Here is a 27,546-nt window from a genome sequence, read left to right on the forward strand (position 1 = left end):
GGCCCAGAGTTCAGGCCCCATGACTGGAGCCCCCCCCCCATAAAAAATAAATAAATAAAGGGAACAAACAAACAGATTTTAACCTAGTCTGTCACACTCAGCTGAGTGATCTGGATTTAATGATCTTTTAAAATACTCTTGACTCCTGAGTTCTTGGTCTCTTGGGTAATCCTCGATCATTTCCTCTTTCATCTACCATTGTCTGCCTTAGAAAGTCATTAGAATTCTATCTGTGGGTTTTGTTTGCATGCAGTATTTACTTATTGTGTCAGTTTTGTGTACTGAACTCAAGGCCTGGGAGCTGTCCTTACTTTTATGTTCAAGGCGAATGTCTTGCCACTTGAGCCACAGTTTCACTTCCAGCTTTTTGGTGATTGATGTCTGTGAGAATTTCACGGATTTTCCTGCTTGGGCTGGCTTTGAACCGTGATCCTCAGATCTCAACTTCTTGAGTAGCTAGGATTATAGGTGTGAGCCACTGGTGCCCAGTGAGTTCCATTATGAAGAGCAGTTCTGCTGGTGCAATCTGGGGTTGCTGGCAGTGTCTCCCTGATGATAGCACAGCATATACACGGCGCACCAATGTTTATATGCAGTGTTATTTTGTGCCCAATCCATCCCCACTCAAACCTGAAAATGAAAGCTATTCTAAGGCAATCTGTTTCCATGCCTCATATAAACTGACTTTCTGTGGCCCTATTTTCTGATCTCCAAGCTCATGGTCCTAGCTGCCTAGCAAGATCCCCATCTTAATCTCAAATACCCCAAGTCAAATTGACCCTACTATCAAACCCCTGCTCTTTCCCCAACTGCTCTCTCTCCCCCTCCCGCCCAGCAGCATGGGCTTTTCTTTGTAAGTGGTCAATACTTAACTCCAGTTTCTAAGAAGTTATTTAAAAGACAATTTTCAAGACATGTTCATTGCAAAGCCTTCCTTGTTCTTTTTATTTCCCAAAGTAGACTTAAAAAAAAAGTTATCATTTTTATCATATTAATTAAAACCTGGCAACCCCCCAAAAAACATAGGCTCCATGGTTTCCCTCATCTGTAATAATTAGTATATGCCTAGGATAGTCCTCAGAGGTTCACAATAGCCAGCCTAATAGCTATGTACATATGACCACTTACACCACAATATGGAAAGAAGAGAAATTTTTTGGTGTGTGTGGTTATTTTCTTTTTATACTATACTGCTTGCAGTTATTTCTTTTGTCTTCTTTTTTCCTCCTCTGGTTTATGGTTTCAGATTTCAGTATCCTTTGTCTTGTACATAAGTTTATCTAGTTTGGGGAAGGGAAGGAGAATCACAGAAATGGTAGGACGATTGAAACAGTGATACTCACTAGATACTATGTTGGAAATGAACTTTACAACGGGGGAGAGGGGACGTGGAGGGGGAGGGAAAGCAAGAGAAAATGAGGGAGGGGGTAACACTGCTCAAAAAGAAATGTACTTATTACCTTACTTATGTAACTAACCCCTCTGTACATCACCTCTACAATAACATTTAAAAAATAAAAAATACCATTTTTAGTATTTGAAAAGCTCATACACAATCACAACACTTTTTCTGTTTTAATGATGCACTAAAGTCAAAGCCTTCCCAACCCATTTTTATTTCATCCCTCCCCCATCCGTATCCAATGAGGCCATCAGATGATACGGAAGTGTTTCTCCAGGACTCACGTGAGGTCCTCTCAAGATTCCCGGTCCAGTTCTACCTAATGAACCCATCAGAGACAGCCCTGGGTTACCAAGTTCGGGCCTTGAGGGTCTCCATCTCCCAAGCCACAGAGGCAGAGGTGGGGTCTTCACCTGGAGGGCTTTTCCTGTCCTTTTCTCTCACAGGAAATGCCCCTCAAACCTGCTTGCACTCAGACCTCTGACTCGGCATTGGCTTCTAGAAGACACATGACAATGTGAAAGTCTTTCTCATAGCTATTGTAGAGTTTTTGTTCCTTTGCAGTGGTTAAGGTTTCCCAGAGGTCATAAGACAGCTGCAGCAAAAAGGGAAAAACAGAACGCTGGATTGTGCTGGGGGGACATCCAGTCAGCAAAGTGCACACACTGTAAAGGCTGTTTTCATTCAGAGCCAAGTGGCTTTAATCAATGTATTTTCAAGGCCTGTGACCGCTTATTAAATCACCCACAACCTCCTCACACATAGATCTTAAACCCTTACCAACTAGAGGGCAGGAAATGCCAGGCAAGGTTAGTGACAAAGCATGAGCCTCAAGGTGGGATGTGTGGACATTCTGGATACTTTTACTTCACTGTTGCTTTTCCCCCAACTTTACCTTTCTTTTCAGTCTTTTTTTTTGTACTAACGTGCGCCTAAGTGTACAGGTTTAGTCTGAATTGGTTTTAAGTTGAAGAATTCATTAGTTGGGGAAAAGAGCCGTCCCTCCCCAGAGCAACTTGAGAAACCCATGTGACTAGAGTACAATGCAGAAGATAGTTCCTAGAGACTGGTGCTTTGTGACCTCCCAGTCTGCAGAGTTCTTCCTTTGAACTCTGCCACCCCGCCTTGACCTGTCTCTTTGACATCACGTAACTGTTGACGGGTACAGACTTGCTAGCCCTTTCCTCAGTGGGCCTAAAGTTATGTGAGGGTAGGGCCTGTGTTACTGATCTCTGTCAACTCCGTGGTGCTTTGTAGGATGACCTGTAGTCATATCAAATGCTTGTGAACACACAAAAGCAGTGCTGGCACACTTCTCTGTGCTGCAGACCCCCAGCTCATAAGGTGAGTGAAGCCAAATGGAGTACAGTGGGCAAAAAGGGAAAGAACCAGTGCCATGGTAGCCCCGTTGTGCATCAGAGGCAAAGCTGAAAGCTCAATTCTCAACATCTAAGGAAGGAGCCTCCATTCAATCAGTGGACAAACTCTTTGAGGGAGTTCGGTGACACAGGGAAGGAGCTCGCTTGGTGGTAGGATGAAGGAAAAGGTTCACACTGACCACTGGGTCCAGATGAAGCAGGAAGGTGTGGTGTTGAGGACACTAAGGAAATCTCACTTTGACAAGGAGGAAGAGAACAGCTGGGACTAAGTAAGGTGGAGAGAAATGGCAAGGACTGGGCATTGTGAGGAAGAAAGGAGGGATGCGGAGGCTATGTTAGGTGGCTTATATTATCTTGATGAAATGTGAAGGAAATTCTACTCATTGTTCTGAGGCCAGGATCTTAGGCTCATGTAAAGTTGCTGACGTAAAACTGAATTATGGATAAATGGAATGACTACTGGGTTGAAGGGGAAAGCTATGACTTTGTAGAAGAATTTAATCAGCATGATATGACTGTATATTAAAAACTACTAGGCCAGAAGCAAAGGAAACAAACTGGTGTATCAGTGCCTCTTAAGGTTGCCTTTACATATTCCAAAATTTGGGAACTTAAAAGAACATAAGAGCTCACAACAATGAACAATCCAGTCAGCAGGGCCATCCATGTCTTTCTGAAGGGAGAATTCTCCCTTGTTTCTCCAGGCTTCTGATCTTTTCATAGAAGTTCAGCAACTCTAAGCTTGTGGATGTCCCCTGTGGAAAACACCTGGTCCCATGGTGTTTTCACACTGTCCTCCTCCTACGCATGCCTCTGTCTGCACTCATTCCCCTTTCAAGACCACCTCTCACACTGGACTAGGGCTCAATCTAATAATCGCATTTAAATTTGACAAAAGGACTCAACTAAGACAATATTCTGAGGTTTAACCTACTTTTTGGGATAGTTCAACCCTTCCAAAGGCTGAAGGATGTAAGCATGGCAATTGGACCTGGCTAAATGGAGAGGAAATGAAAGATGCTAAGAAGAGTATCAGTGGGATGGCTAACATGGGCCCAGGCAGGAACTAAATTCTGAATGACCAGTAGAGGCAAAGAGTTTACATTGGGGAGTAAAAGAGACAAGCAGGACTCTTGGCATGACAAGAGACTGGAGAATGGGACTTTGGGGTGTAAGGCCCTGTATTAGTGCTAGGAGGTGGAGCTTTGGCTGTGATTGACAGGTTGGCTAGAGGAAGGGAATTCCCCCACAGGCTAGGGTACTGAAACACCCAGAGCACAGGTGTCCAGGAAAGGGAACAGAGAACAAGCAGTCACAAGTCACAATCCTCAAGGATGGGAGAGGACGCTGCAGCTCCAAAGACAGGACTGTGGGGAGGAGATAACAGAGTTGGAAGAGGAAACAGGTTTATTTCCTTCTTTGTAATGTGGGGCTAGCAATACTACTTCCTAAGGCTGAGTTGTTGGCACACTGAAAGGACGATGGGCCTGGGCAAAACCCCGAGACCATCTCTAATAACAAATTAAAACAAAAAGGGCTGGCAACATGGCTCAAGTGGTAGGGTGCCTGCCTAGCAAGTTCAAGTCTAGTACCTATGTCCCAAAACCTCTCTCAAAAACTCCCTAAAAAGCGTACTACTAATAATAACAAAAACCACTTCTTCCATCTCCCCAAAAGTAATTGTTCTGAGATTATTGTAATATATTATCTCCACAGGTTCTTAATAAAAAAAGTACAATCCTGAATAAAAATACCACAAGCAAAAGCTGTTTGGAATCTTTTCACACAAAAAAAACTCAAGAAGGAATTTTCTACTCTCTGACAGTTTTACAATTATTCATGTTTTGCATATCAAGCACCATCCCATCTTTCATTTTCTCCAACGCCTATAACTGTGTTTACAAGTTGTGCGTGTATGTGTATGTGCGTATGTACACAAAGGTCCATTCACCCGCTTGATAAAGGAGCTGAAACAGTGCTCTGGAAAATATGACAGAAAAAAACAAGCCACAAAATCATTATAGGCAGGGCATAAGTTTCTTCTTGGAAGTCCTTGCATTCTAGAAATATTGCCGAGTGCCTAACATCTAGAATCCAGTAGTGCTGTGGTCTTGAGGTCACTACTGTCCTGAACTTTGCCCAGAGCAGAGCATGATGGGAAGGAGGAGTAGGAAAATGGGGCACTCTTGGCTGGCTCACAGAAAGGGACTCTTGGACATGAGGTCTCAGGACCTGTACTCATTCACCTTGGTCTAATGTGCCTGTGTCAAGGACAGGGTAACCATTGAAATGCCTGTACTGGAGACCTGACTCCAGCTACAACTTCTCCCTCCCATACCCTCACAAAGTACTAGAAAGTTTCCATGCTCACAGTTGATCTTTGAGCCCAGGACGCTACCGTGTGCCTCAAGAGCCTATAGGGATTGGGCTGGTGGCTCGACTCCAGCCACTTCCTAGTTCTCTACCCTACTTGGCACCAGGACTGGCATTCACAGTGTCATGACATGGAGCACATTGTGGCTTTTGAGAAAAGGAGAAGCTGGATAGAGGAGGCTGAGTCTGAGTCTCTAGCTTGTGTGCTGAATGCTGGCGGCCTGTTAGGCTGCTGTCTTCGCTGCCATCCAGGCCTGGTACTTCTGCTTTGCTTTCTCCCGCTGCTCCTGTTCCCTCTGTATCAACTGTACCCGCTCCAGGTGCCACTGCTGTAATTTCTGCTCATAGGTGGCGAGGTCCTCAACCTCACAGGCAGGGAGCTTGGCCTTCACAAGCTGGGTGGTCAGAGTCAGAAGGCTTTCTGCCTCAATTCTGCCTAGAGCCTGCAGCTGAGAGCGTGAGGCCTGTTGGAAACAAAGGAGGAGGGAGAAAAAGGGGAGAAGGGAAGTGATTAGGTCCCCAGCACAACAACCACACACTGCTTGCAGGAAGAGGCTCTCAGTTGGGAGGCTGCGGCTGCCTTTTATGCATGCACCACTGCTTTTGCCCTTTCTCTCAGCTCAGCAGTTTTGCCAAGATGCAAACAGGAAGTGGAACTGCCTATGCTGGGACTCCCTGTGTGGTTTTCCTTTCTAGATTCAGAGTACAGAAACAGCACAGGTAGAATACATGTTCCCACTTGCCCCTATTCCAAATCAAGCAGTCAAGCTCCAAGTACCAGAATTGTAGGATGCAAATGACATGGCCCAGACATCTGGTAGACTAGAGTAAGCCCACTGGATCTTTCCCTTCAAATAAGTGCTACAAATGTCTGCCTTGCTGGTGTCCCTTTCCACAGATGGAAATCATTTTAAGGATTCCTCACTAATAGCATGCTGGACAGCTCCCATGAGTGCCTGCACTATCACAGGATTCCACCTGCTGAGCTCCCCTGCAGGCTGGCCCTGACATCCTGCCAGCTTACAGCTCCATCTGAAATAGAAGCCCCGATTGGTTAGTGCTGTGTTCCTGGAGAAGTAAATATGAAAAACATTAATCTTCCTAAGTGTGTCTCAAGTAGAGCATCAGAGAGCACAATGGTCCCAGCTGTAGCTGACACCACACGTTCCACAATGCCAGTGGCACGGTCTATGTGCCAATGCTATTGGGTGGCACCAGGGATGTGGTCTCCAGTTAAAGGGTCTGGAAACTGGGTAGGGGCCCATGGGTTCTGATAAGTGGCCAGAGGCCTAGTGATGGGTCAGTCATATGGAAATGGACCTCAAACAAACTTCCTCAACGTAATAAAAATCAGGCAACAGGAAGAAAAGGGAACGTAAAAGGAACATGATTCCTTTGTTTTGAGGCCAAGGAGAATGGCCAGGACACTAGAATGGGGACTTAACTCTTGAGTCACCAAACTCGCTCAGAATCCAAATCCAGTCAATCACAGGCCAGATTCTGTGGCACGGCCTGCAGAGACGCTCCCATGGAGACCTTGAGGAAGGAACCGTGCGGCCAGCACAGCAGGCAGTCAACAAAAGTCTGCCTGGTTTTTTTTTCTTGGCTTTTATAAAGGGAATCTGTGGAAGTGTGCGCAGAGGATGTAATTATAGATAAGGTCTCTATCCTTGGAGATGCCATTCATATGACACAAGAGGCAAAATATGCTTTGGGAGTGCTATGTCAACTCAAATTATGTGAATGGGGTAAATGAAAATCTATAGGGCTAAGTAGGTTTTTTTTTAAAAAAAATCTTTCTTTAGCTGGGCACCGGTGGCTTATGCCTATAATCCTAGCTACTCAGGAGGCTGAGATCTGAGGATCAAGGTTCAAAGCCAGCACAGGCAGGAAAGCCTGTGAGACTCTTATCTCCAATGAACCACTAGAAAACTGGAAGTGGCGCTGTAGCTCAAGTGGTAGAGTGCTTGCCTTGAGCTGAAGAGCTGAGGGACAGCACCCAAGCCCAGAGTTCAAGCCCCATGACCGACCCCCAAAAGAAATCTTTCTTTAGTACTTCTAAACCTACAATTAGGTGAAGAGGAAAGGACAGGCACAAAAATTCTCCATTTAGCTGTACTGCCAACTGTCTATGACCTAAGGAACGCAAGTTAACCTCTGTTTCAAATTATGAAAGAGAAATGAAGCAATGACCTTTCAGAAATTCTGGGAGAAATAAATGCTTAAGATTCAACAATGAGGAAGCAGTGCTATGGCTCAAGTGGTAGAGGGCTTGCCTTGAGCTAAAGAGCTGAGGGACAGCATTCAGGACCATGACTGATAAATAAATAAATAAATAAATAAATAAATAAATAAATAAATAAATAAATAAATAAATAAAAAATTCAACAATGATCTCCCTTAAAACAAGGGGAAGAAGTTTCCCACAACTGTGTAATAGCATTATGACCTAGACTTAAATATAATAACCTAGCAAAACTTCTGTCTTTTACAACAGACAGGTCAGCTGGCACAGACGGGAATGCTTCCTGCTCTGTACACAGTTCCTATTCAGGCAGCACTTTGTTTCTTCCCTGCCTTCATGGACAAGAAACAAAGAAGGAGGCCATGGGTTTAAGCACTGCACACGGTTCTTCCTGACACCGATCACAAACTGTTCTGGGATATATGATTGAAAGAGACCAAAGATGGCTTAAATGCCCAGGGCTGCTCTGGAAACCTGTATACATATTACATTCAGTCTAAGACAGTATTTCTAATGGATGGAGTGGACTGAACAAAGCTGCCCACAATGACTGATGAAGTATGTCTGCATCTTGCCTCTCCCTGCTGAAATGTGGCTCTGTCATATCTGCTAGGTTTCTGACCAAGTACATTCAGTATACTAGGGGAAAATGACCAGACATTTTATGCTCAGAGTGGGAGTCAGTTATTGTTAGAGTAGGCAAGCTGTTACCCCCCTAGGAGGTGCATACCAGCAATGAGGGCTTTAGTGAACCAAACTGTGACTGATGAGCTCAAGTGCAAAAAAGAAGCATAAAAATTCCATTGGTTCTCATTAAGACCACTTCCTGTGTGAAGGAATAAAAACTGTTTTCTTTATGTCAGTTTCTAATGCTTTTGTGTGTGACACTGATGTATGAAAAGATTGCCTGTCGGTCACCACAGGAGAGGAACATGTTTTATGCACAGCTGAGAGAGACTGTGTTTGTATTAAGAGTCACCTTAAATCGTTCCAGGTACTGGGGAAGTTTGGACTCTTCAGGCTCCTCTAGATCCAGCTGCTCCACCAGGTTTACTGAGCCCTGGTTGTCTTCGCCTTCTTGAGACTGTGTTTCTGAGGCCTGGTCGGCTGTAGAAGTCAGTGTTCTCAGAACTCTTTCCAGCACATCGAGCTGTGGGCAGAAGAGAGAGGACTGACACATCATGTGACCTCACAGCACTTAGTGAAGAGAGGCAGAGAAAGTGAACAAAGGGGAGAAAAAGCATGAGATTTTTTTTTTCCTCTGATCATTGTAGGAAATAGCTGGGAGTGTAGCTCAGTGGTTGAGCCCTTGTCAAGCATGCATGAGGCCCCGGGTTCAATCCCTAATATGACTAGGAAAAAAAAATAGCAACTTTTATTTTTTTGCACATCAGATGGTATGGAAAACAGTACAAAACAAAGGGTATATAAAAACAAGCTGAGGGTTATTTGTATGAAAGAATCAGCACAATAGTATATTCATGTTTGCTTTAGTCACCAGGTAGAATTGCTCTTCATAGGAATTAAATAAAGTACCTTCTCCTTTAGGTTTTCTTTGGAATCAGTTTGGAATTGGGACAAAGTGGGAAGACCACCACAGATCTCAAACCAGCAAAGACCATTGTGAAGCCTCCTTCAGAGACAGATCTGGGCTCAGAGAACTATTACACAAGCTGTAGACAGAGGCCTACAAGGCATTCATGAAATTCCTTTTAGGGTGCTGATTTCTGAGTCTTGCCCAAAAAGCAAATTAAAGAACTAAGTGTTTCTTTCCTCCCACTGCTTCCATTTTGGGGTACAGTGATCCCTCACCTATCCAAGGAGTTACATTCCAGATACCCCCAGATAGGTGAAAATCTGAGAAAGAGCAGTGTTAGACAGTTGCCCCTTGCTATATCGCAGTTCACTTATTGCTACTTTGTGGATTTTCACCTATAGCGGGGGGGGGGGGGGGGTTCTGGAACATAGCTCCTGAAAGAGGTGAGAGATCACTATGTATTTCTTGTTTAAGCTTGCGATACAGTGAAGATGCAATAAGTGAACTGTGATATCACAAGGATACCCATGGAAGGTCTATGGTCAGAGATAGGACAGAGATATCAGCAAAGCTATCATAAGCATCTGCTCAGATATCCATTTAATTTTGCCCATATCATGTCAGGACAAAAATCTCAAAGCTACCCCAAGGCCTCATGCTACTTCTAATACATTCTACCCAAACTGGATGCAGAGCACATTCTTGCTGATACATGTAAGTTAGAATAAGAGAAATGTAAATGTGGCTCAGATTAGAAAGAATATTTCTCTGGCAAAGAGTTTATGTGTAATTTTGTGTCTGCTGTCACCAGTACTGACTACAATAGGCTTAAAATGAACTTATTTAGATATGTTTATTTCTTTCTTTTTTTGGTCCAGTCGTGGGGCCTGAACTCTGGGCCTTGGTGCTGTCCCTCAGCTCTTCAGCTCAAGGCTAGCACTCTACTGCTTGAGCCACAGCGCCACTTCCGGCTTTTTTTCTTTTTACTTTATGTGGTGCTGAGGAATTGAACCCAGGGCCTCATGCATGCAAGGCAAGCGCTCTACCACTGAACCACCTTCCCAGCCCCAGATATGTTTATTTCTATTGGAAGTATTTATTCCTTTGTTACAAAAGTCTGGCTAAGAATGTAATGATTCACTAGCCATTGGTAGAAGGTGCCAGTGTACACCTGGACCTGGATTTCATGACTGAAATGAAATTAAAGGTGAGCCTTAGTTATCAGAGTCAAGGCTAAATGAGTAAGTGGCTCCAGAGGGACCTTTCACCTTGGTAATCAGTCAAACATCATGGTTCAAGACAAAGAGCTATACATCAACATTACAGTAGTCTTATTTTCTGGTGTTTTTCTAGTGTTTTTTTTTTCAAATGGATTACTTATTCTGTGTAAAATACAGAAATCAAGGAAGGGAAAGACAAGGAGCAAATTCAAAACTCTATTTATGAAGAGGAACAAAGATATCTGAATGTCTTTGAGCTGAGGCTGGGGACCCACCGCTTCTCCACACAGCTTCAGGTCCTCCGGAGAGGCAGCCACTTTCTCCATCACTCGAAGGGCCCTGTCAAGGTAGCCTGGCTTCCACAGGAGAGGCATGTTATGGTACACATCCCGTAGCCCTCGCTGCAATTCCACCTTCCCTGGAGCCAGAAAGAACAACGATGAATGTTCAGCCGTGTCTTTCTGCTATGGCTGAGACCAAGGACTTCAAGGTATAAGTGGATATTAGCTTCCCAGCTCTAGACCAGAGCAGGATCATTTTAGATCTGCACCAACAGCCTCATCTTGTCCAGTGGCTCAGAGGAGGAGGAATGCATAGGAATCATCCTGTACATTTTCCAAGTGAGAAATAACATAAACCTTATCTTTCTCTTGAGTGTCTGAATACCCAGGCTGAGGGAAATTTCCACAGGCTGACATATCTGCCTCTAAGGAGGATACCCTTAGAACACAAGTTAACGGAAGTACTATTTTCAGGACCAAAAATCTTCCTCAGGAAAAGAAATCCTACAACTTTCCTACAGTAAAAACTTCATCAACTTCTGGTAACTTTCCTTTGCCAGGAAAATGTTTGACATTTTTTGAAAAGTGCTAAAGCACCCAGTCTACTGTCTTAATGAGGAAAAAATGTTTCCTTTCCCTTTTTCTTTGTTTGAGCTCATTGGTACTGTATTAATTTATAGCATTCTGGAGATCTTTTTGGGCTTCAGGACATGAACATTCCCTTGGGGCTCTTCAAATGATCAACCAAAGCTTCAAGCTGCAGGTTTCCTGCAGGGACAGGAAACTGTCCCTGTGGTGGAGCAGGTCACCTTGAGCTGCCAGGTCTTAAATTTACCTCCACTTATCTTTTCTGGGAAGGAGGATTTGAGAAAGCTATAGCAGGATACAAACAGACAAAGCTTATCAGGCGACTGCTAATTTTAGACCTTTAAGATGCTTCAGGCTAGTCAAAGTCTCATTCTGGCCACTGCTTATTTGTTGAATAAAGCTGCATAGCATAACACAGAGAGCAAAGAGCTTCTCATCTGATGGGGACCAATCTCTGCTCATAAATAACCACAAAATACATTTTCCTAGACTTGCCAACTTCCTGAACATTCATGCAAATCGAAATGCAAATGAAAACACATTTAACTCAATACTAGAAGTAGGTGGCAAAGAAGGAAAAAGGGATTCTTAAAGAGTTGTCAAGACAGGTATGGTAGAACACATCTATAATCCCAGCACTAGGGAGGTGGAGGCAGGGGGAGGCCAGCAGGGGCTACATACTGAAATTCTATCTAAAAAGCCAGAAAAAAAGGTGCTCCATTTTTGTGCTAGTTTAACAGCCTGTCTGATATCTGTTACTTTATATCAAAATCAGAATTCAAAATTGCCACACTATATTTTGTTGACAAAGGTCAATTTTAAAAGCTACTTAGTGCTAGGCACTGGTGGGTCATGCTTATAATCATAGCTACTCAGGAGGCTGAGATATGAGGATCACAATTTAAAGCCAGTCTGGGCAGAAACTTTTATCTCCAATTAACCACTCAAAACCGGGAAGTGGTATGTGGCTCAAGTAGTCGAGTGCTAGTCTTAAGCACAAAGAGGTTCATGGAAAGTGCCCAGGTCTTGAGTTCAAGCCCCACAACTGACCAAAAAAAAAAAAAAACAAAAAATCAATCATTTAACTCTTACACCATTGATGATTTTCATAGCGCAAAGGTAGGTGTGCAGAAACAATGAATTGTCAAGAGAGGGTGATTTTCCCCAGAGGCGTAATAACTATGTAAGAGAGAGTGAAAGAATAACAAAATAGCATACATTTAATAAACTCTATTAGGAACACATTTCGTGCACATTTAGGTGAGACTCTAAAAACCCAGGTGCTGAGGCCTCTCCTCTGGACCCGTCTCACTGTCAAAGCAATCAGGACACTAAACTTAAGCTACCACCACACCATTCCATACAGTTATTCTGGATTAATGGATGGCCCATACTTCTCTCAAATTTGTGCTCTCTGCATTTCTCTTCCCTTACCTGAAAATAAAGTCAAAGACAAGTTCAGCCCAACTCTTCATTCCTTACCTCCTGGACTTTGGGTAGAAAAAGACACAAAGATCTCTGTTGATAGTAGAAAAGACCTGGCTGGCTTTCTCTATAGTGTGCCGGAATGTTCTTCCCTCTATTCCTTCCTCTTGGTAATTAAACTAAATCTTATCTTCAGCCACCTGTACCAGTTCTCACCTTGTCAGTGGAGAGGTAGGATGTTATGTCATAACTTTAAGGCCACTTAAAATTTTTATGTCTAAAATTGAAAGATGTAATTAGAACTTCACAAATCATAATTTTACCACAAAATAGGACTACAGCAAGTCTATCCATGAAGACTCATATTTATAAGAATCACTTAGCTTACCAAGAAGTGCATAGCCATACAACTGGGAACTTAACCCCACTGAGTTCTCTTGTTTTAGGCCAGGAAGTAACAAGGATGCACCAAAGTTCCTCTCCTCTTCCCACTGCAACAGAACATGCCAGACATGAGGGAAAAGAACTTGTTATAGCCTTAAGTAACAAAGTGTGTGTGGAGGGGGGGGGGAGAGGGGGGAGAGAAAGAGGGAGAGGGAGAGGGAGGGGGAGGGGGAGGGGGAAGAAGGCATTTATGAGCTGGGCACCAGTGGTTTGTGCCTGTAATCCTAGTTACTCAGGAGGCTGAGATCTGAGGATAGTGGTTCAAAGCCAGCCTGAGTAGAAAAGTCCCAGTGAGCCTCTTATCTCCAATTAACTACTCAAAAACCAGAGAAGTAGAACTGTGGCTCAAAGTGGTAGAGGGCTAGCATTGAGCAAAAGAGCTCAGGGACAGTTCCCAGGTCCTGAGTTCAAGCCCCACAGCTGACAAAAAAAAAAAAAGACATTTATATTTCAAGAAAAACATATAACAGAAATACTGTACATATTTAATGGATTTCTAGAGTAAACATGAGTACTTTTCATTTTCTTCTTTGTACTTTATTTTCTAAACTTCAGCAATATTAAGAGCTCCCTTTTCAATCCGAAAAAGTAAACAAAATGAACACAAAGAGTACACTCTGGATCCATACTACCTTGGGGGAATCAAAGAAGATTCCACATGCTGTCTGCTGTCTATTCAGTCACACTGCAATGCAGCAAGCTTTTAATTTTTCACAACTCAGTAATGGTAGGACTTTTCCTTCACAATGTTAAAATAAATACCACTATTAAGTTGCTTTCAGATAGATTTATACCTTTTAAAAACAAATTAGGCAACCAGAAACACTTAGTGATCATTTTTTTTCAACCCAGGATGCCAAATTATACTTCAATAAAATCAAAGCCTTTGAGCCGTTAAAAAGGGTGGTGGGGAGTGGGGGGAGGAGGAAGTAACAGTAGAGATGAGAGGGCTCCTTGGAAACAGAGGGCCCAGGGGACAGCCCTGGCAAGCCCTCCCCCGCCCCACAACAGGAGCTGTGCTCTCCTCAGTGCCCAGTAAGCTCATGCTGGTAGGAGCCACAGCACTAGGTCTGGCTTCCAAACAGAACACAGAGCCCCAGCAGCTCAGTCGCTGTACTCAGGCCAGGGAGGAGAGGAAGTAAAACAGGAACAGAACTACAACTGCTGCTAGGTCTGAGTGAGGTACCCAGATGTTTACAGGTACCCCAACCTCTTAACTATGAACAGCACTGTGTAAAACAAGGGCCACTTCTTGGTGTTTTTCTAAACTTCTGAAAAAAGCAGATACCCTGGGAACTTCTAAAGCAGACAGGTAAAGGAAATGAGCTAGGAATTAAGGGTCAAGTAATTTTACCCTCAAAAGTAAACCGTTTTAGTCTTGGGAAGCTTTGATTTCCTCTACAGACAACCTGACAGACTCAGTGAATAACAAATAAGGAAGCCTGAGGTACGTCATTGTTGTTATTGTTTTCTGATAGGGAAAATACAAGCTAAGCATTTGCATACCCTAGAGCCAAGCAAGCAGCAGAGCACATAAGCCACAGCTATCCTCGACATGCTTGGAATCAAATGGGTAGGGAGGGAGACTGAAACAATATGGCTGACTATCCATAATCAAAAAGTCTGTAATGCTCCAAAATTTGAAACTGTCTGAGCACATGATGCCACACATAGAAAATTCTACACCACGAAAACATTGGCTCTTGCACAAAATTACAAAAAATCTTATATAAAATTACAGTTAGACTGTGTGGATAAGGCATATAAAAAACCTTAGCATGTGCTTAGACTTGAGTTCTACGAAAAAGTAACTAACTCATTATGTATGTACAATTAATAAAAAGCTAACATCTAGCATTTCTGGTCCCTAGCATTTCAAATAGACATTCAACCCACATAGATGAATTCAGCTGCTACTGCAAGCCCTTATCCACCGCCATTCCCTTCTCCTGTCAGACATCTCAAGCATTATCTATGTGCTGTCTCCTTTCTGTACCTCTAATTCATTCCTTAATCCTCTTCAATTTTGTTTCCTGCCCTGTTATTCTATGAAGCCACAGGTTATAACCTTCTACTTCCGTGTTACAAAATTCAATGAACTTTCTTACTCTACTCTCTCAGATCATTTTTTCCCATGAATTGTGGATCCAGTGCATTCCTGCTTTTTCTTCTTCTTACTTACTGAATTTTTAGTTAACACAATATTTGTATATATTTATGGGTACAGTATAATTATTTAACGTGTTGTATAAGTTAATCTCCAAAATCATATCCCTAATTCACATCTTTCCATTAAGTCCGCACTTCTCCCTTGAAATATTTTTCTTAATCTCTTGACTGTTTCAAAGTATCTCAAATTGCAACATGTTCAGAGGCAAATTAATGATTTTCTTCATTAATCCACTCTTTTCTCAGAGTTCCCTTAGTGAACATATGGCGCCCCCTTCAGTTCAGATGAGTCAGGAACTGGGAATTTGCCTGATTCCTGCCTCCAAATCTTGCTTCTCATCCCTTTATTTACTTCCCCAAAAGTCTGGTGGGCCATTGCTGGGCCAGACTTCTGCTCAGACTTCACAGGAATCTCTAACTGGTCTGGCCACAGTTGGCCTTTTGCTCTGATCTCTTATCAACATTATATCCTGGGGGGTGGGGGGTGGGGGAGATCTTTTCAAAACACAGCTCTGATCATGATACTCTGGTTTAAAATTTTCCAGTGGCTCCTCACTATTTTTAGGATGAGGAGAAATGGCCTGGCTTGGTCTATGTTCTTCAACTTTCATCATCTAAGGCCTCCTGTTGTAGACACAATCACCTTTCATCACCCTCTTTGTTTGTTTGAGACAGTCTCACTATGTTGCCCAGGCTGTCCCTGAACTTCTGGACTCAAACAATCTCCGTGCCTCAGTCTCCCCACTAGTAGGGAGGCACACACCACTGTGCCTGGCTTCCTTCAGCCCCTTTGTGCTTCCCATGTTCTTTCTGCCACAGGAAGTTGGAACATCTTATTATGTTCTTTTGGACTGTTCCTCCCTTCTTCCACCAGCTGATGACCATTCATCTTTCAAATATTAACCCAAGAAATACTCTTTAGGAAACTCTTCCTAACCAACTCAAGTTGAAAATACAAATATCAACTTCCTATAATACAGTTGTCATAGAATTTTTTTCCAGAAGTGCTCATTATGGTCATCATTTTGTAGCTAAATGTTTCTTTTCAAATCCTAGATTGTAAGCAGGAAATGCTTGCTCACAATGCTTGGTATAAGTAGTACTTGGCAATGTATGGAATGGATAGGTGCTCAGTATTTATTGTAGGACTTAAAAACAAACCTGGCATACATCACAGGCTATGATATTTATCTAAATAAGGCATAACATTATCACTTCTTTAGAATGTGGGCTGCTTAGATAATCTTTTCAGTTCCTATCCAAACTGAGATTTTCTGATGTTACATTTGAGGGTAAGAGCAGACTGTAGAGCCAGACTGCTTGCATCTCCTACCTGCTGGTGGTTATTCTGTACCATCTCTAGCCTGAACCTTGTTGGCATGGAGTTATTGTGAAGATTAAAGGCATTCATTCATTTATAATACCAAGAGCACAGTTTGGTATAAAGAACCATGACTGTTGCTATTACTTATTGTTATTCTTAGACTAGCAATAACAATGACTAAAAACATTCTAACTTCAAAAGTGAAACCAAAAAACTTGGCATTCTGGATCTCAGTATACCTGGCCTAGAGCAATGTTGGGAAAATACTTACACTAAGTAAATTGTATTTACTACCTAGATCACAGTCAAAGTTAACTGCTCACAAGTTGACTCTTTGATATACATGTCCCTGTCAGGTGAGTGCTCAATTGTTAGCAACAATCCATTTCTGAATGTCTGAGGTCACTCAGACTAGTGCCAAGTTTCAAAGTATACACATGGACTGGGAGTATACTTCAGTGGTAGAGCAGTTACCTAGCATGAATTAGGCCCTAGATTTAAGTCCAGGTCCAAAAAACAAAACCAAACAAAAGTTGGGCACTGGTGGATTATACCTGTAGCTTTAGCTACTAAGGAGTGATCTGAGGATCACTGTTTAAAGCTAGTCCAGGCAGGAAAGTCTGTGAGACTCTTATCTCCAATTAACCACCCACCCAAAAGCTGAAAGTGGACGTGTGGTTTAAGGGGTAGAGTACCAGACTCAAGCAAAAAAGCTCAGGGACAGTGCCTACACCCTGAGTTCAAGACTCAGAACTGATACAAAAAACAGCCTTCAAAACAAACATGTACAGGGGCTTTCACTTGAGATTCTTTCAAGTAGAGAAACATCCAGTTCTACTTTGCTAAAAAAACCCACAAAACTAAAATGTACAAAATGAGGACTCATTTCTACTTTTTCATGGCCACCGAGCTGTATTTTAGTATTCTTTTCCAGACTGAGAGCAGAGACACCCCCACCCAACTGAGCAGCCACTGCTTGCTCTCCATTCAGGCTCTCAGGACTGCTTATGGCAGATCACTTACACTGAAGTCCGTCTTCTTTGACAGGCAATGGTATAAAACATAGAGGGAGAGCAGCTGGGTGGAAGGCACTTCAAAGGCTTCTTGCATCATGATCTCAAAAACCACAGATAAAGCATCTGGTAAGAAGATGAAAATGAAAACAGAGGAAATCAGCTGTAGGTAACATTACCAGATTTCTAACTGCCAAGTATTCATAAAAAGCAGAACAATGCATAAAAATTAGCAGAATTAAACAGTTAAAAGAAAAAGTGGACTTGGTTCCTACTTCTTTTATAATGTAGGTCTTTCCCACACCTCTATTGGACACACTGTAATGTACTTGAATACTAAAAAACAAAAAAACAAAAACACTTTGTCTTGGCTCCTACTATCTTTTTCTTAATGCTAACAGATTACCTGCCTTATCTGCTTCTAAAGAATTTTAAACAATCCAACAAGATAACACATATGAAAATGCCTCACAAATTGGAGAAGCTTACTAAAGGCACCGTGTCCATCAGCTAAGTGCTAAGGCATACAGAAAGGAGGCATATCATTTTCATGGTCACCCTGGCACGCAGAGCAGAGGCTGGCTGTCTCCTCATTCTCTGCTCTAGTGCCTCCCTGTTAAGGCAGAGGAGGAAAAAGGCCAGAGGACATTCATATCCCAGGTATTCTTTCAAAGATAGAAAACAAATGAGTATAACAGGGACAACCAGACTGGGTTCAAAGGACTTGAAAGAAGGAAAAGGAAAACGTTTATTTATAAATTATAAGCTCTAGATCACAACATAAAATGTAGGCTATTCATCACCACATGAATGCTGGGAGAGCAGGACTTGAACAAGTTTTATTTTCCTTTGATACTCTACAACCTAGATGAAAGTTAAAAAAAAAGTTCAAATAATTTCCTGTCCTTAGATGGAAAGTGAAAGTGGATGTTAATTATCAGTTTGAAACATAATGCCTGCACATAGTACAAACACAAGAAATGCTTTCAACTGAGTTCTTCTGTTCACTTTGCATATATTTATAATTATAAAAGAGTTAGCATGATTTGCAGCTGTTCCTAGCCAGCTGGTTCCTAGCCATGTGCTCTCCTGGTCCTGAAGGAGGCCAAAGGCATCATTTTTGACGTTCTTCCTACAAATAGGGAAACTGAGATAGACAGGCAGACAGGAAGTTATCAAGGAAATCCAGTAAAACAAAAACCTGGTAGAGATTTTCTTTTAAATAAACAAACCAATAATATTTTAAAAGAACACAAGGCTAAAAATCTGTTTTTTAAAAAAACAACAACCAAGTTCTGCCAAATGTTCATTACAGAATCCAAAATGACTTGTGAAAACTTTTTTAATTTACTTAATCCGTTATTTATATCTTGCATTTCAATCAGCTTGCATAGATGATAATTTTTGCATAGATGATAAAATCTTCATTAAAGTATTTCTGACTAAAAAAGTGATATAAAATATTAAGAAATTAAAAAGGAGCTGGGCACTGGTGGCTCACGCCTGTAATCCTAGCTACTCAGGAGGCTGAGATATGAGGATCGTGGTTCAAAGCCAGCCTGGACAGGAAAGTCCATGAGAATTATCCCCAAATAATCACCAGAAAACTGGAAGTAATAGAGCACTAGCCTTGAGATGAAGAGCTGAGAGACAGTGCCCAGGCCCAGAGTTCTAGACCCATGACCAAAAAAAAAAATTACAAAAGAGAAAAGTGACTATATTTATACACTCCCCTTTGGTGGCTGAAGACACTCTAATAAAGAGCTGAGTCTTTTGTTTTCTTACCTTTGTAATTTTCTTTCTTTATGAAAGAATCTATCAGTAAATTGAATGTAAAGTTATCTGGAAAAATTCCATACTGAACCTGTAATAAAAATGAAGATAAAAGGAAAAACAGAAGAAAAACACATCTACTTTGATTCAGTCTGAAACACATACCTATATGTATTATTCAGGATAAAACTCACCACCACTGGCTTTAATCTATGTGACTATCATTTTACAGCATCTGTGACAGTGAAATAGGAGCTGTGACTCATAAGGTTTGGTAATTGGAACTGTTGGTCAAGGTGAGAAAATCGTGAGTAGGTGTCTCACATATGACAATTGATGTGAAAAATAAAGCTCAATTCTAATACCTCATCACAGTTGAAAATAAGATAAAAAAAAACACAAACAAAACCAAGAACACCAACAAATCAATAATGCTTGCTCTGGTTCATGATTCTTTTTATAAGGTGTAACTGACAAGGCAAAACTGGGTTCTTAGGAGAAAGCACACATTTGAATAGCATTTTCTCATGCTGGCTTTTAAAGACTCCATAAATGTAAGAACAGCTATGTCTTCCTAGCCACACTCCTAGGATACTGTGTTTACAAGCAGCTGAGTATGTGACAACTCAGATAGAAATTTTAAGAATAAATGTGGATGCTCAGAATTTTCTAGGAGTGCTTAACCCTAGTGTCTTAACCTTTCTGCCCACAGAATCAGAATCTAAAGCTGGATATGGACATGAGTTTCTTCTTATGTGATTTTCATGTACATACATTTCTCAAAGTAGTCATCTAAACCAGAAAGAATCTCTAGGTGAAGGGTAAAGCAAAAGCATCTTGGGATAATAAATCATTAAAGTTGAAAGGGACCTTAGAAATCAACTGGTCTTTGATTCCCATCCCTTACCATGAACTAGTATCTTTTTTTTTTTTATTTGGCTGTGGGGGCTGAACTCTGGGCCTGGGCGCTGTCCCTCAGCTGTTCAGCTCAAGGCTGGCGCTCTACCACTTGAGCCACAGCACCATTTCCAGCTTTTATCTGCTTATGTGGTGCTGAGGAATGGAACCCAGGGCCTCATGCATGCAAGGCAAGCGCTCTACCACTGAGCCAACTTCCCAGCCCCCTTACCATAAACTAAAATCAAGTGGGAACTTCAAATGATAATATTAAGAAGCAGACTACAGTAGTTTTTTTTTTTTTTTGGTCGGTCGTGGGGCTTGAACTCTGGGCCTGGGTGCTGTCCCTCAGTTGAGCGCTCTACCACTTGAGCTACAGCGCCACTTCCGGTTTTCTGGTGGTTTATTGGAGATAAGAGTCTCACGGTCTCTCCTGCCCAGGCTGGCTTTGAACCGCGATCCTCAGATCTCAGCCTCCTGAGTAGCTAGGATTACAGGCGTGAGCCACCAGCGCCCGGCTTTATAGTAGTTTTTTTTAAAGGGCAAAATCCATAAATATACAACATTGAGAATGAGTTCTAATGTAAGGCATGGGCTTTGGGTGATAACATTATATGTTAGTGCAAGTTCATTAATTCTAAGAGATGAGTCATTCCAACGGTGTGATGTTGGTTATGGAGGAGACTATGTATGTGCTGGGGCAGGACATATTGGGAAATCTCTTTCCACTCAGTTCTTTGGTAAACCTGAAATGGACCTAAAATACTAGAATTTATTTTAAAAAACAGAAAACCCACAAGAACAATTAAATTAGAGTCTGAAGGATAGAGACAAGCATCTATTAATTTTTTAAAACCTTCCTGAGTGACTAATGGGCAGCCAGAGTTGAAAATCAGTATAAACCACTTAAGTTGGAGTTGGAAAAATGAAGACCTAGAACGAAAAAATTATTTGCTGAAGTTCTGCCATTATGTTGACTATCCCATGTCTGCGGCCTTGCTCAGTTTCTTACCACATCCCTTACTCAGTCCTCCTTCGCATACCTTGTACTCCAGGAATGAGGGAAACATGTTATTGTTCAAGCATGCATCTTTTGCTAACTAGCTTAAAAGGAACCTCACATATTTTTTTGATTCTTTCTTCCCAACTGGACTTTTTCATCTCAACTTTCTTTGGATAGATATTCTTGTGTAGTACTTTTATTTACCTAATATTAGTCTTCTCACTGAATCTGCTTATCAGCCCTATTAATTGTCAGCTTCTTGAGTGCAAGAACGGGCTATTGCTCAATTTTTTTTATCTATTTCCAATTCAGTATCTCACACATAAATTGGATCAAATGTATGCTATACTGAAGTAGGCCCAAATCATGGGAATGAAAATCACTCCTCATAGGGGTGACCCAAACGTAAAATCAATACTCTGTTTGAGCTTTAAATTTCAAGGTCCAGACACATTATTGTACATTTTGGTAAAAATATTGCTAAAATACTTTTGTTGTTCAAATAATTGTTTAGTTTGAGATTGAACCAACAATACTTTATACTTTTATTTTGATCCCGATTCTAGGAGTGTAAGGCAAACAGCCAGAACTTAATGACAGAATGAATTACCTAGGAATACTGTCTCTAAAATTTGGCCAGCTTTTTCCTCTCCTAAACTTTGTCAAAGGAAACCAGGCAAACAAAATCCCAGGTTTGGGGATAAAGAATGAATAATCACCAGTTCAAAATTCTTCTGATTCAACTACCTTTCACTTTTACCACACCTTTCCTGGGTCACTCTGCTTGGAAAATAAACAGCCACAGGAATCATACTCAGCCTGATCTGAGGGCAAATAATTTAAAAAGTGATTTCTAGTCCTTTAAAAAAAAAAGCTGTACTGTAATATGTACAAATAGCACATTGTCTAAATTGGGGACACATGCCAGGAAACCACTCACCTTGTTGACAAGGGTATATAAGGCTTTGTCTTGTGCACCATACTTTAGACACTGCCTAATCCAGGTGTGGACAGTCCAGTCTTTTAGGTACCAGCAGTTGGGACTGTGTCGAAATCTAAATAAAACACAAAAGTGGTGTTATCACTTAAATGTCAATGTTAAACACAACTATTAGCAGGCCCTCACTGCAAACATATATTGAACATAGTCACTGTGGCCAAAAGTCATGAAGGTCAACAACTAATAAACCTTAGAGGTTAAAACTCAGTAACTTTAAGTTTATTTTTATTTATTCATTTTTTAGAGTCCGGTCGTGGGGCCTGAACTCTGGGCCTGGGCACTGTCCCTCAGCTCTTCAGCTCAAGGCTAGCACTCTACCACTTGAGACACAGCACCACTTCCGGCTTTTTTCTTTTTGTTTATGTGGTGCTGAGGAATCGAACCCTGGGCCTCATGCATGCAAGGCAAGTGCTCTACCATTAAGCCAACTTCCCAGCCCTAACTTTAAGTTTGAAATGTGAAAGAGGAGGCAAAATCATAAGGAGATTACAAAAAAAGAAAAACTCCTCATTCAATTCCCCTTGCTTCACTATCTTGTTGTAATATAAGGTTTAAATGAGTAATTGAGAAAATGCTAACCATGACATTATGTAAACATGCATTGTAGTAGAAGGGAGATATGAAGTTGAACTACTACTGCAGAAATAAAATGAATCATGAAGACAAGAAAAGAAAAATAGAACAGAATAGCAACTCTAGAAGGAATTCAGCTTTGAGTAACATTGACAGTATACTCTTTAATGACTTGAAAGAAGAAAAAAATTAAAAGTGGAGCAAATTTCACGTTCACCTGTCCAGACCCATGATTCTATTCCTTACGGCTTAAGGCTTCAGTCCCTATCTTCTTGCTTCCAACAGTACCCCATATGGCACTTAAAGGCCCTACATACATGTACCTACAGAAAGAGTAATCCCACACAAAGGAATGGTACTTGGAAAAGAATCCAAGTGCTAGTATGTTGAGTCCATTTTGCTAACACCTGGTGGAAGCTGCTGCCCCTGTTCTCCATGAAGAAAGAGGAAGCTGAAGTGAAGATTGGGCTGTAAGGAGGGTTTACAAAGGGCTTCGATGACCCTCTTCTTGTTTATTGGTTCTGATTAGAAGGGATCTCCTCAGATAGTATGTATGATGTCAGCTAAAGTCCCTGCATTTTCTTTAATCATGGAGGAAGTAGGCCATTTTCTGAGCCCCACAAAAGATTAAACAGAAAAAAGGTTAAAGAGAAAAATGTGGAGCTAAAGAATTTTGTGCTATATTTAAGAGTTGAAGACAGGCTAATACTAGCATTTTTTGAGGCTGATTATTCAATCTGCCACCTGCTATTTCCTGCCATCTGCTATTGGGACAGTTTCTTTCAGAATAAATGCCAAAGTAAATCTGAGGAAAGGAGAGAAAGTGAGAAAATAGTATTTAATTTAGCTATTAGTGCTCTGGTGGGGTATTTGCTGAAAATAATATCTGCAGTTTTATAGACTTGGGGCTATCTAGCTTTTTGTTGTATTTTTTTCTTTTGTTTTCCCCTTTGATTCTTTTTGAGACATGGTCTTGCTAAGTAGCCCAGGCTGGCCTTCAGCTTTTGCTCCTTCGGACTTAACTTTCTGAGTGCTGGGATAATGAGCATGTGTCATCATGCCTGACTTCTCTATATTTACTGTTTTAATATCTTAGGTTTGGCTGGAAAAAATGTCTCTTTCACTCTAACTTCCCCCACAGAATTAAATTTTTAAAATCAGAAATTTTAAAATTCAGAAAATTTTAAATTAAAAAAATTTTAAATGTGAAATTAAGTTCCAGATGAGTGTCAACTGGCCAGAAGAAGGTAATGTATAGGAGGTACTTCAGATACTTGTTTACTGATATCCTTTCCATAAGAGTCAAATAATACATACCTTTTAGTGTTCCATGAGTTTTTTCACATTTTAAAATAAACAGTTGAGCTACTTGAGCCCCTTTCTTTGCTACTGAACAATTTTTTAGATTTGAAGTATGAAGGATAATTTGAAGATGTTCTTCTTATATTTATTTATTTTTGTGATGCTGAAGATTGAACCCAGGGTCTTTTGCATGCTAGGCTAACACTGTACCATTGTGCTATAACACTGCTTACCTTCTACTAATTTTTTAAATGCCAAGGGAATGCCAAGTATCACCTCCACGACAGTGTTACTTCCTCCTAAGCTGCCAACTCTCCATAAGTGTGGCAACTACAGGATTCTTAGTGTCTGACACAATTCTTGGCCCATGTAGGTTACAGCAAATCAAAATAGAGTGTCAGTCAACATTAACTACATACGTAATATCATTAACATTTGTGGTAAGAATGTTATATACCATTATAAAAACAGCACACATATGTTTAACAATATGAGATGAGTATGGTTTTCTAAGAGAATTGCCAGATGCTTAAGGATTTTGGGTTGTACTGATGATTAGGTTTAGTCCCCTTAAAATTTTAAAAGAAGCACAAATGCCAATGTTCACATTTACCCAAGCATACTTTAAACCTAACTACATTTACTTATTTATTTATTATTAATTTATTTGTGGTGCTGTGATTGGAACAACACAATCTGTTCGAATCTGCATTTTAAAATTAATCTTTTGCCTTAAAATGTCTCCACTGACCACTGAAATTTTACTTTTTTAAACATGGTCTTTAAACCATATCTATGAGCAGTTCTCCTTGAGAAAGAGAAAAAAATATTTGGATGGTTATGGTCATGTATATGATTTCCTCATATTTGTTATTTGAAGAATAACAAAGATTGGCAGTAATGACCTGCCTATAAACTTTGAAACTCAAAAGTGATTTGAAAGCATTTAATGATATTCTAAGGCTAACTTCAATCCATGGAAGAACAGAAAAGTCTGTTCCTCTCAACCATCTTCTCACACTTTATTTTTTAGAAACCTGAAAGGAATATTACTCAAGACCTCTCATATCTAATATAACCATTTCTGTCCAGCATCCCTGAGAGGTTAGTCAAGAGACTCACAGGTCTTCAGTAAGTCTATTCCCTATACCAGGGTGAGTGAGATGTGGCTACAATGATATGACCTCTGTTCTCTTTGTCCTAACAGTTACAGGTATAAAAAACATCTAGGGCATTTTCAATGAACTGTCAATATTGTAGCATTTTAGGAATGATAGTGAAGCGTATATATATTATAAAATATGCTGCCCCAAAAAGTATCCCTATTGTTTTTCAGCCAGATAGCTAGTTAACTCCTCTTTAAGCTCCCATCAATGATATAAAGAGAAATTAGTGCCAGTTTATATGATAAACCATATGCAACATGAACAAGTCAAAACAGTGGACCAGTACAGGTTCAATTTTGGATGGTGAGTATAATAGAGATCTCTTAGTCAATGACTAAGGGATAAAGCAGTTTGCAAAGGTAAACATGGGCCCTTTTTCGAACTCCACCAACTAATGTGAAAGCAGGTAAGGCTCTGGAATGTCTTTGCCTAGATCATTCTGTAGATTGTTGGCCTGCAGAACACTCCCTTTCAACAAAGATAAAGGCAAGGGGAGATGAACACAAGCAACACATTGATTTTCCAATTTGCTTGCAAATAGACTAACTTTTGTTCTAGCCTGCTCTGACCACCAGCTTGGCAGATTACAGCCAGCCACTGGAGGAGTCCCCTCAGCATCCCATGCCATCAGCTGCTTGTACACCTCACAGAGGCCTTATTATTGCCTAAGTCAGCAGGCTGCCAAGACAGGCAAACCCTTTGAGTATGGAAAAGAGATACAAATACAACCCAAATAACCTAACAATATTGTGTTCATGAAGGCAAGAGACACAGAATTTTCAACTGTGGGTAAAGTCTCAATTCTAAGGACCTGTGTGTTTCTTGGAGGAAACAAAGACACAAAGGGGAGAGAGAGAGAAGAAACGTACCCTCTGGCTCTACCACAGCTTCTAAAAGTTGATACTCCTGACAGAAGAGATTTCATCCCTAGTACTGGGTGGGGTTTTTGAAGCTTGTCTAGGAGACCAAATCATACCAACAAATGGGAGGAACTAAGAAGCTTCCTCTCTTCCCAACTCAAGCCACACTCAGAAATGTTCAGAGTGCCGGACCATACTGCTTTTTGCCAAAGACTGATGCCAGTAAGAAGAAAGGAGAGCAGAGCTGCAGGCTGCAGGCTGCAAAACCCAGTAGCAAAATCCTTGGACGTTTTAAAGATGTCTTAGCAGGGAAGAGAGGACATTAAAAAAAAAAAAAATCACCAGAGACTGTGATGATACAGAAGGCACTTTACTGCATGTAAATGTCACTTGTGACCAAGTTTTGTCACTCAATTTTTTTAAAATGTAATTTTATTACTATTAATTTGTGTTGTACAGAGGGGTTACTGTTTTCTAAGTCAGGTAATGAGTACAATTCTTTTTTGACAATGTCACCCCCTTCGCTTAGTTTTTTTTTTTAAATAAAAGCTTTCTTCTTGGGATTAAAATTAAGGTTTTGTTATTGTTGAATGGCTTAAGTGGCAATGATCATCAGCTTTTAGGATCACAAATAAAAATGCTTCAGGCTGAGCAGGCCTTGTGTACAAATGCCAATACCTGAAGCCCGGAGGTCCTCCGCTTAGCTGCAGTACTGGTTCTTGCACGAGTGAGCAAGCTTTCCACACTGTTTACCTGATTATGAGAGCCACCCAGTTTACCATACGCACATAGCTTTCCCATTTCCCTAGTGGATTCTGTAGCCTGTGGCAACAGACTTTCCAGATGGGTCCTCCACCACTGAGCTGGGTGGACATGGAGAATGGAGAGGGTAAAGAAAGAAGCAAAGAGGCTGAGAGTAAAGAAAGAAGGAAACGGTTACTAAGAAGAAACTGCAGTTGCTCTACAGCTTAGAGCATGGACTGCAGAGCTTATCCACAAAGCAAAGATTGCCATTATTAAAAGGGCTAAGTGCTTCCCTGAGCCAAGAAACAAGAGTGCTCAAATGACAGAATGTGATTCAACTGCTACTATCTGCTTTCTCATTCTGAAAAAAATCACGAAGAGAATTACTACCAATTTCATCCTTCTGGAATTTCTGCTTTCAGAAATTATTAGTGTCAGAACTCACAATTACTAGTTATCTCCATCTACCACAAATAAAACAAAAAGCACTACCATCATAAAAATCTCTTTGATGCTTGACAGCCTAGATTCTCAATGAGGAACTTCAGTTAGTGTTAACTTGCAATAAATATATATTGAGTATATATTAAATAAATGTGCTATATGTAAGCACCTTCTTCCATTCCATCACCAAGATAAAGCCAGTCAGGTCTTGAAAATGTCTGGTGAATTTGCTATATATCTCACAATGTACATTAAATTTTTCTAGCATTTTTTCCCTTAAAGCCAGGTTTATAGAGGTATAATATATAAACAATGAAATCCTACATTTTGGTTTATACTTCTATATGTCTTAGCAAAGACAGCAAAGACAATTGTACATCTACT

The 27,546-nt window shown here is 40.9% G+C and overlaps 1 protein-coding gene across 2 annotated transcripts in view; it reads right to left on the reverse strand.

Moving 5' to 3' along the window:
- Window positions 1-888: 888 nt before the first annotated feature.
- Window positions 889-27,546, reverse strand: part of Mrps27 (mitochondrial ribosomal protein S27) — an 84,027-nt gene continuing 57,369 nt past the window's right edge. For both annotated transcript variants that reach the window (XM_070031321.1, XM_070031322.1), the window contains 7 exons: window positions 22,014-22,128; window positions 19,186-19,264; window positions 17,411-17,526; window positions 12,839-12,941; window positions 10,432-10,574; window positions 8,379-8,549; window positions 889-5,618 (listed from right to left, as the gene is read on the reverse strand). In XM_070031321.1, the coding sequence (XP_069887422.1) occupies window positions 5,379-5,618; window positions 8,379-8,549; window positions 10,432-10,574; window positions 12,839-12,941; window positions 17,411-17,526; window positions 19,186-19,264; window positions 22,014-22,128 (967 nt within the window). In that variant the 3' untranslated portion in view covers window positions 889-5,378. The remainder of the gene's footprint in view (window positions 5,619-8,378; window positions 8,550-10,431; window positions 10,575-12,838; window positions 12,942-17,410; window positions 17,527-19,185; window positions 19,265-22,013; window positions 22,129-27,546) is intronic.

The sequence above is a fragment of the Dipodomys merriami genome, unplaced genomic scaffold, assembly GCF_024711535.1.
Source record: "Dipodomys merriami isolate MVZ:Mamm:240054 unplaced genomic scaffold, mDipMer1.0.p SCAF_20, whole genome shotgun sequence".
NCBI lineage: Eukaryota > Metazoa > Chordata > Mammalia > Rodentia > Heteromyidae > Dipodomys > Dipodomys merriami.